The sequence below is a fragment of the Prunus avium genome, chromosome 2 (assembly GCF_965620075.1).
Source record: "Prunus avium chromosome 2, drPruAviu1.hap1.1, whole genome shotgun sequence".
Lineage (NCBI taxonomy): Eukaryota > Viridiplantae > Streptophyta > Magnoliopsida > Rosales > Rosaceae > Prunus > Prunus avium.
Genome location: NC_142285.1, coordinates 4,522,506 through 4,539,791, shown reverse-complemented (window position 1 = coordinate 4,539,791; position 17,286 = coordinate 4,522,506). Strand labels below are relative to the sequence as shown.

The following is a 17,286-nucleotide window of genomic DNA, read 5'->3' as shown; positions in this document are numbered from 1 at the left end:
AAATAGGGCAAAAATGATGATGGGATTCCTCACATCATCGTCCCTCATAATAAGATTCACAACAAGATCATACATAACATTACAAACCAAATTGACAACGTTTCTTTTTTTCTTTTCTTGGTCAAGAAATTGACAACGTTTCTCAAATGTATAATTCCTATGACAGAATACGACCGGGGGCTAGAGGCAGAGCAAAAGTTTTCAGACTATAATTACAAATATCAAATAAATATTATAACACTAATTCCCTACCTATCTAGATTTACTTTAATTGCAGGAGATTCAAGTAGAAGCGAACGTAGTTCTGCAAAGTGATTTCTTAGACCACTACGGTCTGGTATTTGCTCTGCCAAACCAGCTTCAAGGGAACTGGTGTCAGCATTCTCTCTCTGTTCTCTAGCTTTTTTGTCCATGATTTCATCATTAAATAATCTAAGGGCGTCTGTTGTTGAAAGAGAATGCACAGATTCATACAATCCCTGCAATCCAGTTATTTGGTATTCTGTTCCAATCAACTTCTCCCTTAAACCATCTGGAAGGTTAGCCAAAGCACTTCATGTAGGTTGAAGATACACCAGCACGGGTAATGAAAATATAGTTAATATAAGATATAGATAAATTCCAAATAATACACAGATTTCTGCAAGAGAGAAATTACTGTAACAAAATTCTTTTCTTTACATTATTTTTCTACCTTGTAACACCTCGGACAAGACCCCAGTTGTATCCAACAAGGACCGATTGCTTAAAGCCGATATTGAATCCCTCTTGTGAAGAAGCTTCTTTTCCTGCTATAACACCCTCACGGTAACCCACCTACATATTTATAAGTAGTTAGAATATATATTAGAGAACCACTTGAATTATGCATGTAAAACAACTAAACACAACTAATAATGAAATTAAATCCGAACAGTCAAACAACCGTATGGTGTTGGTTATATCTCGTTTTCTCTTCTATCTTCATCCACTCCCCCGTCACCTCAGATGTGTCATCTAATTCATCAGAAAAACCATCACAAGAACCATCTTCATGACACAACTCAACCTTATCAAGGTCTGCAAAACATTAAACAGATTTCTTAGTACAGAAAACAGAAAGACTACAGCAGTTAACTTTGTTGTAAATATTAACTTCCTCAGTCAACTAGTATCAGACAGAATGCCCACTTCACAGAGCGCATATGCTTGTAAATTTACTACAGTGTGTCCACTTCACAGAGCATAGATGTGTTTTGATAAAAAGGAGTTCTTTGATATACATTTACTACAGTGTTACAGGGTAAATGTAAATTTTTAGATGCAAATATAAGAATACACTCTTATCCAGAGTGTCTTGACTCTTGAATGTGATAAGCTTTAAGGAAAACAAAGATTTATGTAGCTCACCAAGTATCCTTATTGTAGCAAAGAATGAAGGAATCTATAGCAGAGGCTCAAATTACACAATGTTGTTTAGGCTCTAATAAACAATTTGGTTTTTTTAAAATTTTTTTTTAAAAACTAAGTGGGTTCACCAGTTAACACTATGCATTTACCTACCTAAGGCTGGCAATAACAAGAAATAAAAAAGGAGGCAAACCAAATATCATCTATTGATCACTGTTATACAGAAAAACAAAGTGCTTTTAACCATTTAAATACCATGTAAATTACTTTGTTCACTGTTCGCATTGGATGTAGGATCCAATTGTAGTTTTGATAGCTGTAAACTTTCTGAGTAGAGCTCCTCAGCAAAACGGCCCTCCATCTGTCTGTTTATAAAGGAAACAACCAAAACCATAATTACAACTGGGGCAAATGCTGAAGAACATTCAGGTGTTCTAGAAACAAATTTTAGCCAAAAATAGAAAAAAAGAAAAGGAATGTGTTTAAAAAAAAAGTATAGAAATATAGGAAAAGGAATGTGTTCATTGGTACGATCATTGTAGATTTAGGAAAATTTTCAAAACACTACACGTTCAACCTATTAATATTATGTCATGCCCTGTAACTAAGGATTCTCTTATGCAGAATTATACCATCTTATAAATTATGGAAGCAAGCACCAAAAACATTAAAGCCAAACAGAACAAGAAACAGACAAAAATTTAAAAATGTGGAATATCAATAGAATGCAAATTTATAAAGAATAGGAAAAAAACCTTGAGCTGCGTAAGAAACCCTCCGAACCAGATGAATCTGAGATGGCGACGGCGATGGGTTCAACGGCGCTGGGTGCGGCGGCGATTGCTGGTGGGTTCTCTTCCTTCTTCCTTCTTCTTCCTCTTTTTTGGTTGCCGTCTGAATCGCCAAAAAGACCTAGCCTCTCGACAGAGGCCGGGTCTTTAAAATTCTAAGTTTCAAGTTTACATTTTAACCCCAAATATTCAGTAACTTTCAAAATCACCCCCAAATGTCAAAATATTTTCGCTTTTACCCTCGACGTATCGTGACCGTATCGGCGCTGTATCGAATACGCGCACACCCGTATCAAAAGCACAGCCTGTAAACAGAAAATTCTATCGAAAAGAGAAAGGTGAGGAGGAAGATGTAAGAGCTCACTAGAGAGCATGATTGAAGTTTAAATTTTATAAAGAACTCATAAAATAATTTTTATATGTTTTTAACTAAATTTTAACTAAAAAAGTAGAGAGCATGATTGTGTATTCTCTAAATAAATAGTGGTGGAATATGTTTCATTAAATTTTCCACCACTGCCATGATGTATTGGGTTCAAAGATAAGATATAATCATTATCCACTAAATGGCTTTGTATATTACTTGTTCCTTTTGTCTCCCCAATACTAAAGCCTTGAACACAAAACTAGTTCATCAATGCATTTGCAGTCGGTCCAATCATATACAAATTTCACTGAGAATAATTGGGATCTTACACATAATATTTTGAATATTTCATCAAATGAACTCTTTTTATGATATGTTTATTAATTCGTAATTGGGTGAGGCGGAATTTGATTGATGATGAGTTGGATTGAGAATGAATCAGAATACAGAATCCAATCAAAGTTGTTTACTAAACTATCTGGAATTGCGGTAAGAATTGTATTGACAATATACAAAGCCAATATGACAAGAAATAGTCATATGTGGCAATTAAGCAAGGAATAGTTATATATGACAGGAGATTTTAACTTTTAAGAAATGTTACCTGATCGGAAAAAAAAATAGAAAAATTACATAAAATTCTACAGTAAACTAATGTCACGTAGGTTCACTAGTTCATTTTATGTGCATAATGTGTGTTGTTGTTTCATGAATATCGACAAATCTTTTCTAGAGAAATAAAACTTTATGAAACACATTTATGATAACAGTTGTAGAAAGATAAAGCTGTGAAGTAAGAAAGAAGACGACTGGAGAGAGAAAGAGAATCGGTTCTGTATTACTTCTACTGATTTTCAATTATACAATGCAGAACTGATTTATATCAGTTGTTTAGCTTTGTAACTGAAGCTTAACCATGCCCTGGGCCAGGGTAGGAGTGCAATCGCCCTGGGCCACGACTCAATAGAGGGCCCAATAATTTTTCAGTCTTTGAATATTTTTTTGTCTTCAACCATTATTTTTTGTCCCCAATTATTTCTTACGTGCAAAAATTAAATGAGATTTGTGTTTGAAGCCCAAATTTTTTTTAATTTAATATTCTATACACATGCTCGAATAAAATCAATTAAATTTTCTTGTGTGGAGCTATATATACAAATGGTCTATTTCCAACGTCGCCTTGGGACTCAAAATTCTCCGGCCTGGTCCTGCACTTCTACTCCAAAAACATGCTTACAAAAAAATCGTAACCAAAAAAAAAAAATGAAGGATTAAAACGTTTGTTTACAAAATATTAAGGTGGGGTGGCGTTGATTGTAATTAAGTTTATTTTTACATTTTTTTAATTTTTAATTTTATCTATTAGCATCTATTAGCATGCAAATCACAAATAAAATCATCTTTCATTATATAACCAATCAACATGATAATAAAGTAAATCATTTAGTATATATAGATTTAAATTTAGATACATATACTTCAATTTGAATTGAAATTTAAATATGACTACACTACACTACATTGCATCACATCACATCATGCAGGCCATGTTTCTGGTCGCTTCATGTTTGTGTAGTTTGCATATACGGCCATGTTTTTAGCGTTATTCAGATCATATATTTTTTTGGCCGTTAGATGGATACATAAAAGAAAATATGGTAATATATTTTAAAATTGGATTTTTTATTATTATCAAAAAATGAGTTACACGGATCTTTCTATTAACAACTTTGGTTAATTTATACATCCACTTGCCCCAAATTAAACTATATAAGTTAAAAACTATCATGCTTGTAATTTGATTAACTAGTTACCAACAGTTGAGCCAAACGTCCAAAGATTCAATATGGTAATATTACATATGAAAAGGAAGGTCCAAATAAATCCAGTTTTATAATACAACTAAACATAATAACTAAATTATCTGATCAAAGAGATGCAGTGGCAGGATATGGATATGAGGAACATTAACAAAGAAAGCGACGATAACGAAGTTGGTATGTCATGGTATCTTGTAGATATGCACCGCAACATATCATGTAGTCTTCTTGTCCCTAGCTTCTTGGCTTCTGATGATATTCTTCTCAAAGATTATGCAAAATAAAGAATAACAAATTATTATCTACGATTAAAATAGAAAATGCATGTAATGGATATAATGCTACTGGACAAATATTAATGGTTAAGTACTACTTTAAAATATGATACCATCCTTAGAACCATTTTCACGAGCCATATATAGACATTTCAAATCAATCCAATTTTTATTTTATTTTTTATTAAATAGTTCATGAGAGTTTAGATTTAAGCGTTTATTATGATTAGAGATTATTTTGTATTATAGTCCATGATAGGCGTATATTGTAAAGTTGAGTACTATCATGGGAATGAGCTCAATTAAAAGCCTAATTCCTAAGCATATAAGTAAATTAGTGTAATTTTTATTGAGTTACATTTGTGTTATCAGGGGTTTATGGCTTTACTGTGCCAATTAGAGACAAAATTATGGTATAGAAATTATTCTCTAATGCTTTAACAATAGTAAATCCTGAAAAGAAGTTTAAAAATAATAATAATAATAAATGTGGAGATGGACTAATGACATAAGAAAGATAAGGCAAGGAAAAATAAAAAGCAACGCCAATTCATGAAAATATATTAAGCTATATATATCTTCTACTGATTTTATAGTGACCGACCATAGTGCTTGGTTCAATTGAAAACGTACCTTCTTTTCTTTCCACGTGGACGCTTTATAGACACATGTCGGCTGCTTATACATATAGAGACTCAGGAGCAAACGCTTTTTTTTTTTTTGTTGGTAAAAGGAGCAAACGCTTTTAATGCTGGACAATTTCGAACCCTGACTTTCTCCAAGGCTAACGACCACTTCAAAGTATAAGCTTGAGAGCAGAAAGATTCAAGTTTGGGTAAATCCTCAAGTTCAATAGAATTCACGTGCGGAAATGTCAATTCATCCTTAATACTTTCTCCTTCTCCTTCAGCCTCGCCAACAATTTTCTCCATCGCATTACAATCGGAAACTTCTATTGTTTCAAGGCAGGTAAGGAGTTTGGCTATGTGTGGTGAAAACAAGTATCTCAAATTGTCACATCGCCGTACGTCTAGGAATCTCAGGTTTCCAAAGCCTGAGCTAACTTGTAAACCCTTTTCCCATATGTGGCTCAGCATTGCTAATCGGTACAACTTCAATTTCCTCAGCTTATCAAATGCTTGAGTAGAAGGGGTTTCCTGAACCAAAAATATCACTTCCAATAAATCGCAATGTTTTACATGCAGATCTTCTAGATTATTGTCCCTAGCACTTGAGGTCTGAAGATTTGCCGGCGTAACCTGGCAAAATGGTAGAAAAGTAGTTGTAAATTAATTTGTTAGTGTTTCAATCATAAACATATGGGATATTATCACATTCTAGAAATCAAGAACGTTGTTTAAAAAAGAAAAATGAATTGTTTATTGTTGAACTATGGAAGTTACCAGTATTCATATACAAAGAAGTTACCAGTATTGTTTATTGTTTAACTAAGCAGTTTAATTATTGTATATTATCACATTCTAGATATTAATAAGACTGTTTGCGAAAATAATGGTGATCATTTCCCAAATGAAAATGAACAAGTGTTTACAATTGTCATGGGTCGTTCTTGGGCCAAGCCCATTTAACTTTTCTTTTTTATTTTATTTATATTTTATCTTCAATGACATCTGTACCTAAGACCAATTTTCACAAAATAGACACTAAATATCTTTAGAATAATGACGTACCTCTCTATTTACAGGGCGGGACAATATTTGAGTAAAGTTGCGAGTAGATGGACGACTTTGTAAGCAAACTAGTGGCGCACATCCAAATCCAGATCCAGATCCAGTTGATGATGCACATCCAGATCCTGATTCTTCTCTATCTCTTACATGATCATCACTCAAATTCTCTACAACTGCTGCAGGCAGCTTTTTGCTTACTGGTGCAAAACTCAATGTCTTTAATTTGGGACAATTTCTCACATACATAGTTCTCGTGGAGGAGGACCATGCAAAAGAATAGGCATCAGGGCAAAATCTCTCGAGGCTTGGCAAAATCTTTAGACATAAGCTATTGAGTAGTTTGGGAAACAAAGTTCTCGTGCCACTGCCACCTGTCTCTTTCCCTTCTTCATGGATATTGTCCTCTGTGGAAGCAGCTTCCAGTACTATAGTTTCCATGTTATCACAAGAGGATATTTCGACTTCTTGGAGATTCACAAGGAGCTTGTAAATTTCATAGGGGCATAGATATTTTAGACAGTCACATCCTTCAATTGTTAAAGATCTTACATTTTGAAAACCTTGGAATCCAGGTTGAACATTCTTCCACAAATGCTCCTTGTGATGTAAAAGAAGAAAAATAGTGTTATTTGATGACAGCTCAATAAATCAGTGAGTGGCTTCCACATATTACTCATAAAGGCGACAACTTCATGTTCGACTCCTTTGCTCTTTCCACAGAGAAATTATTAGATGGTACTAAAATAAAGTCACGCCTTCGTTTGCTCATGTGTTATGAGATTAATAGACGACATATAAATTCAAATTTGAGTAATGCATAGAATTAATATTATAAATAATGTCTAATATCCTAAAGCTGGGGCATATGGGTCATATCATAAAGCAATAGTTGTGGTACATATATTGTTATTTTTTTATTTTTAGTAACAAGAAAACAAGTAGCACGGCGCATGGGTCATATCATAAAGCTATTTTTTTTTGGTCTGAATAAAGCTGTTTTCTGAGTAGCTCTGTGGTGTGATATTGGACCCATGATCAGGGCACGTGATTCTTTAATTATTTTTTTGTTTCTGATGGCGTGGCTAGTTGCTTATCATGAATTTTAGCACGTGATATCTGTGCTATGAGTTCCTACTATATTTTACTCACGTGAGGTAGCATCTCTAGTTGTACATGCTCTAAACTTCAAGTTACTTACCTCCATGCAATCCAAGGCACTCTAAAATCGCTATGAAAATCACATGCAAACAAACACATACATACCTCATTTAAATACTGCACTTTAAATGTCTGTAATTGAGAAAATGCTGAGTCATGCCCTTCTAAATCAAATACCACATTGACTACTGGTTCATTGTTTTCTTTTGACCCTTGCTCGCTTGTCAAAGAGTCCTCTGATTGTTGCTCTCTTATCAAATAGACCATTACTAGCTCCTCTAGATTTGGTAACCATGAAATGCAATTTGAAGGAAATAGTGCATTACAACTTGCTCCCACTTGTACTACTTTTGATTTAGATGAGGTCGACCCAGAAACTTGATTGTCATTCCTAGTCTCTTTCATCTTGTTCACACTTTCATCATTGGGCTTTATAATCTGTACATTAATTAATTCTACATAAATAATGAACTTACACATGAGCCAAAAAGAAAGAAATACATAAGTAATCAACTTCCACCATTTGTCTTATTTCCAAATTGCCTTAATTATATTCCCACATCCTCTGTCATAAATTTTGGGAAATCCTTTTCCTACCCACTATTTCCCTCAATTACTATTTACCAATAAACATTTTCCCCACCACTCAAGATTACCAATAAACATTTGTCTTATTTCCAAATTGCCTTAAAATCACAATATTTTAATTAAGCGGTCAAATGATATCTGATTCAAGTGACTTTTTCATAGATAATTTTTTTATTGAATATCTATAAAATAGTTGCAAAAATTTGAAAAGCATCTAAAACCTCCAACAGACCAAAAATGAGTAAGTTCAACCCAAATCAACTTCGAGAACTGGAACAACAATATCAAGCACAACAAAAGCAGCATATTCCAAAGAGTAATAGGTATATACCATTCAAGCATCAAAAGTGTATACAGACATACCTCATAGGTGGAGTCCCATTGGTTTTCCGTGTAGAAACCAAGGAGCTTGGGTAGATTATAAAGCTTCAAAACCGTTAATCTTGGGAAAGTTATCATGTGAGATGCATTATTAGCTTCCATTCTCTCCTTTGATATGATCTGTTCCACTTCATCACAGTGTTCAACATTTAAGCTTTGGAGTTGTACCAAGTTTTGTGCTACGGATAGTGAAAAGACATATTTTAACTCACAACAATGGTCAATATGAATGGATCTTAGGTTCATAAAGGAGTGCTTGTCTGGCAGTTTGCCACGACATACAACTTTTAGTTTGTAAATATTCTCGAGGGTAACTGACTTTAAGATGGGGAAGGCAGGTTGACCACGATGAGTCCAATCTGTTCCATTTAGAAGATACTCTATGTCGTTGTCATAATCGATTGATAACACTTTCAAGTGTTGAAAGCCTCCTTGACCATCTAACTCCTCGATGACATACTTTAAATTGTATGTGTGGTGTAGGCTTAAGTCTTCAGATTGCTTCAAGAAGTATCTAACTGCCCCAATCTCCAAATATTCCTTTACATCACCACGAAGCATCAAACTATTTTCGAACAAATAACCAGGCATTTGATTCTCGAAACTCTCCTCTTCGTATGACCAACTAATATTGATAGATACATGAAATCTTATAGGCTGGCTTTTTAAAAGAAACTCATCATTTCGCAACATCTGAACATCAGGGATTTTTATGGCTAAGACATTTAAATGATCAGATAGAGACATCACCTCATCAAGGCTTGCCAGGCTCGTTTCATCCTTGCTTCCTGTTGCTGGCCCCCAATTGAGAAAGCTTTCTGCCATGTACAACTCTTCTAATCTCCTCAAGTTGGATAAGACACCATGAGGAATTTCTTCAAGTCTTTTACAATCTGTTGCATCAAGCATCCTTAACCGTTGAAGATGTCCGATTTCTATAGGCAACTTACTGATTTTAGAGCGAGCAAAGCTGAGGATCTCCAAACTCTCCAATCCTCCAATAACATGTGATATGTCTCCCAATATGCAATCCTCTAGACACAAGGTATGAAGGTACTTGGGTTCCCCAAGCAGTAGAGATTTTTCCAAGGCCAAATAACTTGACATATTCACCTCTAAGAAAGCTAAAACCTTGAGTTCTTTCATCCTTTTAAAGTAGTTGGAATATTCTGAACTACTTGAGGAATTTTTCAGTTGTAGAAGCTCAAGTTTTGGGCACTCCAAACCATCAATAATATTTTCATCCAATTTAAAATCAATTAACGAAATTGCACTGCAATGTTCTTGGTTTGTAACTTTTTGTACTCCTGGTCGTCCTCCACCACCACCTTTAGCATCAAATGATCTTACCATAAATCTGTGAGGATCTTTTGAGGCAATTGATATAGCAACATCACGGACTATGTCATGCATTTTGATACACTCTTCCTCGAGACTATCCAGCAACAAATACCTTCTTTTTAGTTGTCCAACGAAAGAATGCACTTTGTTTCTTACATCTTCGACTGTGTTGGTGTTTCTAAAAGTTGCTCGACCCGACCCATACCTCACCAAATACTCAATGGGAACATCATAATCTTCTGGAAATAAGCAACAAAATAAAAAGCATGACTTGACTTCATCACTCTCCAATTTATCATAACTCAATTTTATGCAAGAATAAACATTGTGTTCCATCCCAGGGATGTTTTCCGGGACAGAATTTTTCAGTTCGTGCAAGGCAGTAAGCCATTCATGTTTTCCATTACTTGATAGAAGAGCTTTCCCAACAGTTACGATAGCAATGGGTAAACCTTTGCATTCATCTGCAATCATTTCTGCAATACGAAGCCACTCAGGATCATTGTCAAAGGATTCACCTGCAGTCGCCCTGAAAAGCTTCCATGCTTCTTCTTTATTTAAGGCTTGGACTCTAAAAATGTCATCTTTACAACCCATTACTTTACAAACTTCTTCATTTCGAGATGTCAACAAAATTTTGCACCCTTCATGAACTTGATTAGTTGTAAGTCCAACGCCAAAAGGGATTCCTACATCCTGAAATTTAAGCTCTGACCATACATCATCTAATATAATCAGGATTCTTTTACTCTGCTTGATTCTCTCATGTAGCCTTTGTGCTATTATAGATTCAATTTCATCGACAAATTTCATACCTAGTGACTGTGCAATTGTAGTTTGAATTGTCCTCATGTTAATAGTTGCGGAGACAGTTGCCATTACAACATCATCAAACAGACTCATTCCTTCTAACCTCTTGATGATTTCTCTCACCATTGTGGTTTTACCCACACCTCCCATCCCGCAAATCCCAATTATTCTTGTCTTTTCATTCCTCAAAGCACTAAGCACATCATTCATGACATCTTTTCTAGATTCAAAACCCTTAAAACCTTCACTAGAGATTATTGACCATAGTTGTTGCAGAGGTGCAAGATTGGCAACATTATTACTCAGTCCTTTGTCTAGTTTGAGATCAAGTACACGCTCAGCAATTTTCTTGGCTTTCCTACTCAGAGAATACCGCGATTTCAAACTTGGGCACAATCCATACAAACACCGCCTTTGCTTATTGACATTTTTTTCAAGTTCTTCCACTTCACGAAATATTTTGCTTACATTCTCCAGCCAGCTTTGAACTTGATTTTTGATGGTTGCACCATTCCTTTTTGCAGCATCCACAGATCTTTGCACATCATTTTTCTTGTCATCAAGGTTTTTAAGCACATCCTTTAGGCTTTCTATGTTAGAATCGTAGTAAATTAGATAGCTGAGTTGTCTCCCAATTAGTGCCACTGGTTTTTCTACAATTTTAGATGCAATTGAAGTACCAATCTCTTCCATTTTCTGTTGCAGTTCAACACCTACAATTTTGATTATGAAAAATTCAAAGGTAAACCAATCAAAAACCCAACCGAACAAATCTCATAGCAATTCTAACTCATAATCTAAAAACACCCTTCCTCCTCCCCCACCAAAAAACTTCTCAAGACACCCAACCATCACAGCCACAGCCACAGCCACTACCACCGCTAGTATCTCTCTCTCTCTCTTACTTCTCTTCTCAATTCCTACTTTCAATCTTTTCTGCGCTTCAAATTGAGATTCATAAGCTTAGGATTTGGGTCTTTTCCTGATTTTTTGTTTGTTTAATTTTTAGTTTTTATTTTTACTTTTGAATTAAAGTTAACACCGTTAGATTTGGGGTTAAATAATGGAACATGTGTCAAGAAAATAGGGAAGGGACATAGGGGACACCAAATTTGAGGACTGCAGAATTACTAATACAAGGGGTGTTATTGTAATAAATGAAACATGTGAGATCTGACTGTAATTATACCAAACTTCAGGAGGTCTAAATGCAATTCTCCCCTTGTTAAAATGACCTGAGCTTCAGATTTGGTGTGCCGAGTGAACAAATCTCATTAGCAGCTCACATTTTTTTATGAGATACCTTGCGTTTGTTTCATTAAAGTTTGGCCCTAAACGTTTACAATCTTATAATTAAATGGAAAGATGTTCCAATTATTATATTGGTGTACTTCAAAATGTTCATTATTTTTCTTTCTTCACAAGGATGACCAATCTTTTAGGGATATGCATTCTTAGGGCATGCTATACTATGTTAACTCGGGCTAAATTTGAGCTTAAACTCACTTAAAAAATGAGTTAAGCCGAGCTCAAAGGGCCACCTATAATATTGTTCCACTATATATTGTGTGCAAAATATCCCATAAAACCTAATCATTTTATGTATTCTTTTATGGATATTACCTATATATATATATTTACTTAGTAATTAAGTTAAGTTAATGGCAAGATCATTATGGATAGAAATATTCCTATCAACAATTAGATGCTTAAACAATAGTCCAATGAATATGAATAGAGAGAAAGTAAAAAAGTTAATTAGATTCATGAGACGCTCTCTTATCTTCATAGTCAATATAGTTCATAGCCATAGGATTGTTAATTGAGTATTGATAATCCATAAAAAAATGGGGCATCTTATGTTTGGTTAATTTTGAGGAAGATTGTTCTTTAGTCATTTGTGTAAAGACGCTAGGAAAAGTATGCATGTGCTCGATAGAGGGTGAATCTACTAAATGGGATCAATCAATAGTTCTTTTGTGGAAGTTTTACTTATATTTCAAACAAGAATATTAAGTTGAAATAATACAGACTAGTCCTTAAATCTTAGGCACCCTATTTGTCTTATGAGTAGGCTGTGTATTATTGGGTTCGTGATTAATCCATACAGGTATGTGAGTGTACAACAAGGCACATGCGAAGCAACCTAAAACCCCCTAAGGGTTAGCTCCCTTGCTTCTTTTTTTTCTAAGAAGAATTTAAAAATAATATATTTTAAAAACAAATTAAATATAAGAAAACACAAACAAAACCTTTTTTCCCTCTTTATCTTCTAAAGGGACATCGCCCACCTCAAGGGGCACCCCCACCCCACGCTAGGCGATCAGGCCAAACACCCCATCCCTCAATCTAACTTCCAACTGCGGCCCCTCACCCTCTATCTCACCGTAGTTGTCAACCCCATATCCCATCTCACATAGGGTTAGAATTTTAGATCTACAGATCGCCAAACCGACCAAACCAAACCGGTTGGTTCATGATTTTTCACTTAATTTTTGGTTTCGGCCAACAAATCGACTTGAACCAGTTATGAAGAATGTTTCAAATTATGCGCCAAAGGAGACTCAAACCCTTAACTTGCTTGTTGGAAAGAAGCACTTCTACCACTTGTTTGGGACTTCTTCTCTAGGAAGCACTTCTGCTCATAAGAGCTTCATGCAAAAGTGCTTTTATTATAAAGATGTTGAAATTTTCATAAGAAATGCAAGAGCTGACTGGAAAATCACTTGGGAGTGCTTCCACGACCTAGAAGCACTTTTAACATTTTCTGCCAAATGGTGTCAGAAGCCTTTCTGTTAGTCATAAAGCAATTTTAGTACTCCCAAAAGCACTCCCAAACAGGCCCACCACTTTTTTGTGAACCCATAACACTTCTTTCTCTCCTAATTTTCTCTAGCCACTATCTCTTTGTCAAGCTGCTGCATCCTCTCTTATTCCCTCTCCGTATTTTCTTCTCCTTCTCCTTTTCTATCTTTTCTTCTTCTTCTCCACCTCATTTTCTCTCTCCTATCTTCTTCTTCCCCATTTCTCCTCTCTTCGCAGTTGCGGCCGCACTCCTTTTTTATTCAAGGCCATCCTTCTTCTCCTCTCTTTGCAACCACCTCACACCATGTCTTCTTCCTTTGATGTCGTTGATGCACATATCTGCTCTCTCTCTCTCTCTCTCTCTCGGATGCCGCTGCATAGACAGCGGTCAACTTCAAATGACAGTCGGCAAACCAAATGGTGTCGGTGGCGGTTCCGATTGTAGTATTTCGACCATTGTCTTTTAATTTATAAATCATATTCTTCAAAATGTTACTAATTTTGGCTTCATGTGATTAATAGATTAACTTTATTTTCACCACTTCTATCATATATTTGTGGTAGTTAAGAATTGGGTTGATTTATTAATATGTCCTTGGTTTTATTGTGGTAGTTAAGAATTGGGTTGATTTATTAATACAATTTTCTTTGATCTCTTGTCATTCAAATAACCTTTTTCACCTAGGATGCTTAGGAAACTTTGATCCTTTGTAGTTAAATAATTTTGTTTACATGTGATGCTTAGAATTTTTACCAATGAATGAAAGGGGATTTACAAAAGATTTATTAAATTGCATGCTTAATTGATATATCTTGAGAAAGCAGTAGATTGATTTCTAGATTGCTACTCCATGGAAATTGATAGGTAAATAATTAGAGTTTTATGGGAAAGTGGTGTGGATTCTAATACCTTAGTTTATTATCATTTCCATATATTTTTTTATGTTTTTTTTACAGAAAATAAAAAAACCAACAAATCAACCTTAGAAGGAACTAGGTGAGTAATTGAATTAATTTGATTGGGTTAGTTTTCTATTTTTTTTTCATGCAATCCTTGTGGGTACAATCTCGTTCTTACACGTCTACATTACATTTGATTCGTGCTTTTGTGAGTATTTATAAATTGAAAACGAGACCTCTTTTCACAATTTGACCCCAAAAAAATTTCATTCCAAGTTCCAAATAAAACTGAAATAAGTTATCAGACAACTTTTAAACAATTTTCAATTTTATTTTTAAAACTAAAATTGGTTACCAAACAAGTTTTGTATTTTTAGTTCTAAAAATTGAAAAGTGAAAAATAATAAAAACAAAAAACTGAAATCGTTATCAAGCAGATTATAAGTATTTGTTAGTTTTTAAATATATTGTTTTTGGTTTAAGAATTTTTTTAATCTTAAATTGAATTTCAAATGTTTTATTAATATTTTAATCTACTTCATTATATATATATATATAAAGTGGTCCCTATGTGTGCCACATTGTCATTTAAGTGGACCCTTACTAACTTAAAATTAACAAACTTTTTTGGGTGAAGCATTCAAAATTCTAGAAAACACCATTCCTTTTTTATGTTAGAGGGTATTGAACCTACATGTATCCTAATTCTTTGTCATTACCTTGCATTCTCTCACCACCTGAGCTGACTTCAATAGTTTCCTAACTTAAAAAGTTTATTTAATTAAGAAGGCAATTAAGAAAATGGGTGTATGATCATAAAATGAAATCTATATATAGTGAAACATTAAAAACCCTTCAAATAGCCTTGGTTAAGTAATTTTGCTAAACAACTACATTCTTTTGTTTTTTCATTTGTTTCTTCTTTTTTAATACATAAACTAATGCATGTTTACTCTAAAAGGTTCTCCATCAGGTAAAAAAAACAAGTAAGAAGAGAAGAAACAAAAGTCAATTAATGAACGCGTGAGCATGTGCCAAGAGGTAGTTCATAAAGAAAATTAAAAATTTCTAAGAAAAACCAACCTCGAGTTAGCAGCAATTGATAGCACTATCCATAATCCGAATGCTCATTATCTCACTAACGCCATGCAACAACTACCTTGAAAGACTGCAGACATAAAGCCAAAAATATATAGATGAGACAAAGATATATATACATTTGTGCTGTGAGATAATAAATAATACAGAAATAGGACAAAATAAAGCTAAGTAGGTTTAGAAGAAGAAAAGCAAGAAAACTTATAGACATGGAACCAAAGATAGTAAACAGGCCCTTAATCCCCAAAAATAGAGAAAGAATATTACAAAGGTCACGAACATGAGTTTTCAAGTAAAGTGTCAAACGAACCACTTGTGTTGTGCTTGTGCTCACCCAACCAAAAAATAAAGATTAAAAAAAAAGAGAGAAAAAACTGAAGTGTGAAGGCAAACAACTATTTCAAAATTTACCTAGCTCCTTAATGTAATGTTTCAGCAAAAACGGGTGAACTGTTGCGATAAGCTTGAATGATAGAATTAATTATACCACACAAGGGACAATACATGAACTGAGAACTCAGAGGAAGTGAATGAGTATGTCACGTTCACTATGTAGAAGAGCTAAAGGATGAGTTTGTGTTAGCTATATATAAAAAGAGGCGAGGAGAAAATGTATACCGAGCATTACTTCAAGAGAAGGTGATGCCATGTTTAAAAAGACGGTTTTAGAATATTTAAAAGCAAACCTAGGTAGCACGTAGCAACACACATCTCTCCCTCTACCAACCCAATTTCAAGGAATCTTTTTACCAAAAATAAAAAATTTCAAGGATTTCCTTTTGCATTTTGAAGATCCAATACTCGGAACTACTCTAATGTACGATAATATGGATCAAATTTGGGCTGCCACTCTATATTGGTCAATATTTCCAAACACACATTTACACATATGAAGGAATTTTCAAATAATTAACGTGGATTTTAAGGATATGAGTTACCAAATTTATTAATGAATTGCCACTCAACAATAAAGAATGATAAGCGAGAGTATATACCTCCTTAACCTTAACTAACGAGGAAGGCTGGTATAAATACTAGCCCTCTATGACAAGGAAAATAAAAGTGTGGGGATACTTGACGTATTCTCCTTATTGATAACTCTAACAAGGAAATATCACTTTTACGTATTCTCTTCATTGATAACTCAAGTGTCAAATATTTCTTCAAGCGAAGGGGATCCTGCTACTCTTTTCAAAAGGATGGTTTTAGAATATTTAAAAGCTATACCTAAATATTTCTCTGAACATCCAGCTCAAAGCATATATGCATACCAGGCCCAAGTTTTTGTAGCACATTTCCTTGATTTATCAACTTTAAAAGAAAAAAATAAAAGAAAAAAAAAATAAATATATATATATATATATATATACAATTTCACTATATGGATATCAAAATATTTTGGGAAACAAAAGGCAGGCAGTAACAACACACATCTCCACCAGTTTCCTCTCAAACTTGTGAAGGAATTTTCAAATAATTAACTTGGATTTTAAGGATTATTTTGTTACCAGTTTTATATTAATGAATTTCTGCGAGATACCTTCTTAATGCACGAGGAAAAGAAAAGTGAGGGATTACTTGAAACTTGATACATTCTTCTCACTCTCCACACGCGCTTCCACACATGCGAGATGCTTTTTTTAAAGGGTTAAATGTTAAAATGGTCTATGTGTTATAGTCATTTGGCAAATTTAGTCCCGGTGTTTTTAATTTGGCCAATTTAGTCCATATGTATTTTACTCCATTAGCCAATATTGTCCATTCCGTCAAATTACCATTAAAAAATTCATTGGAATTTTTATAAGTAATAAAAAAATATATTAAGTTCAATTTACAAAATAAAAAAAATTTGAATACAAATATAAAAAATCT

At 34.1% G+C, this 17,286-nt stretch overlaps 2 protein-coding genes across 3 annotated transcripts; both read right to left on the bottom strand.

Moving 5' to 3' along the window:
* Positions 1-5: 5 nt before the first annotated feature.
* Positions 6-2,334, bottom strand: LOC110773807 (uncharacterized). 2 transcript variants are annotated; one of them, XM_021978329.2, is made up of 5 exons: positions 2,145-2,334; positions 1,657-1,754; positions 926-1,059; positions 695-816; positions 6-552 (listed from the first exon to the last, which is right to left on the bottom strand). In XM_021978329.2, the coding sequence occupies exons 2-5, from the start codon at positions 1,748-1,750 to the stop codon at positions 249-251; spliced, it is 654 nt and encodes a 217-aa protein (XP_021834021.2). In that variant the 5' UTR covers positions 1,751-1,754; positions 2,145-2,334; the 3' UTR covers positions 6-248. The 2 variants fall into 2 exon arrangements, with proteins under 2 accessions (XP_021834021.2, XP_021834020.2); XM_021978328.2 differs by having other exon boundaries at positions 1,645-1,754; positions 2,145-2,333.
* Positions 2,335-4,323: 1,989 nt separating this feature from the next.
* Positions 4,324-16,038, bottom strand: LOC110773812 (disease resistance protein At4g27190-like). The gene is made up of 7 exons (XM_088247802.1): positions 15,826-16,038; positions 15,400-15,484; positions 8,443-11,324; positions 7,597-7,929; positions 6,334-6,930; positions 5,276-5,901; positions 4,324-4,627 (listed from the first exon to the last, which is right to left on the bottom strand). The coding sequence occupies exons 3-6, from the start codon at positions 11,302-11,304 to the stop codon at positions 5,338-5,340; spliced, it is 4,356 nt and encodes a 1,451-aa protein (XP_088103928.1). The 5' UTR covers positions 11,305-11,324; positions 15,400-15,484; positions 15,826-16,038; the 3' UTR covers positions 4,324-4,627; positions 5,276-5,337.
* Positions 16,039-17,286: the final 1,248 nt, after the last annotated feature.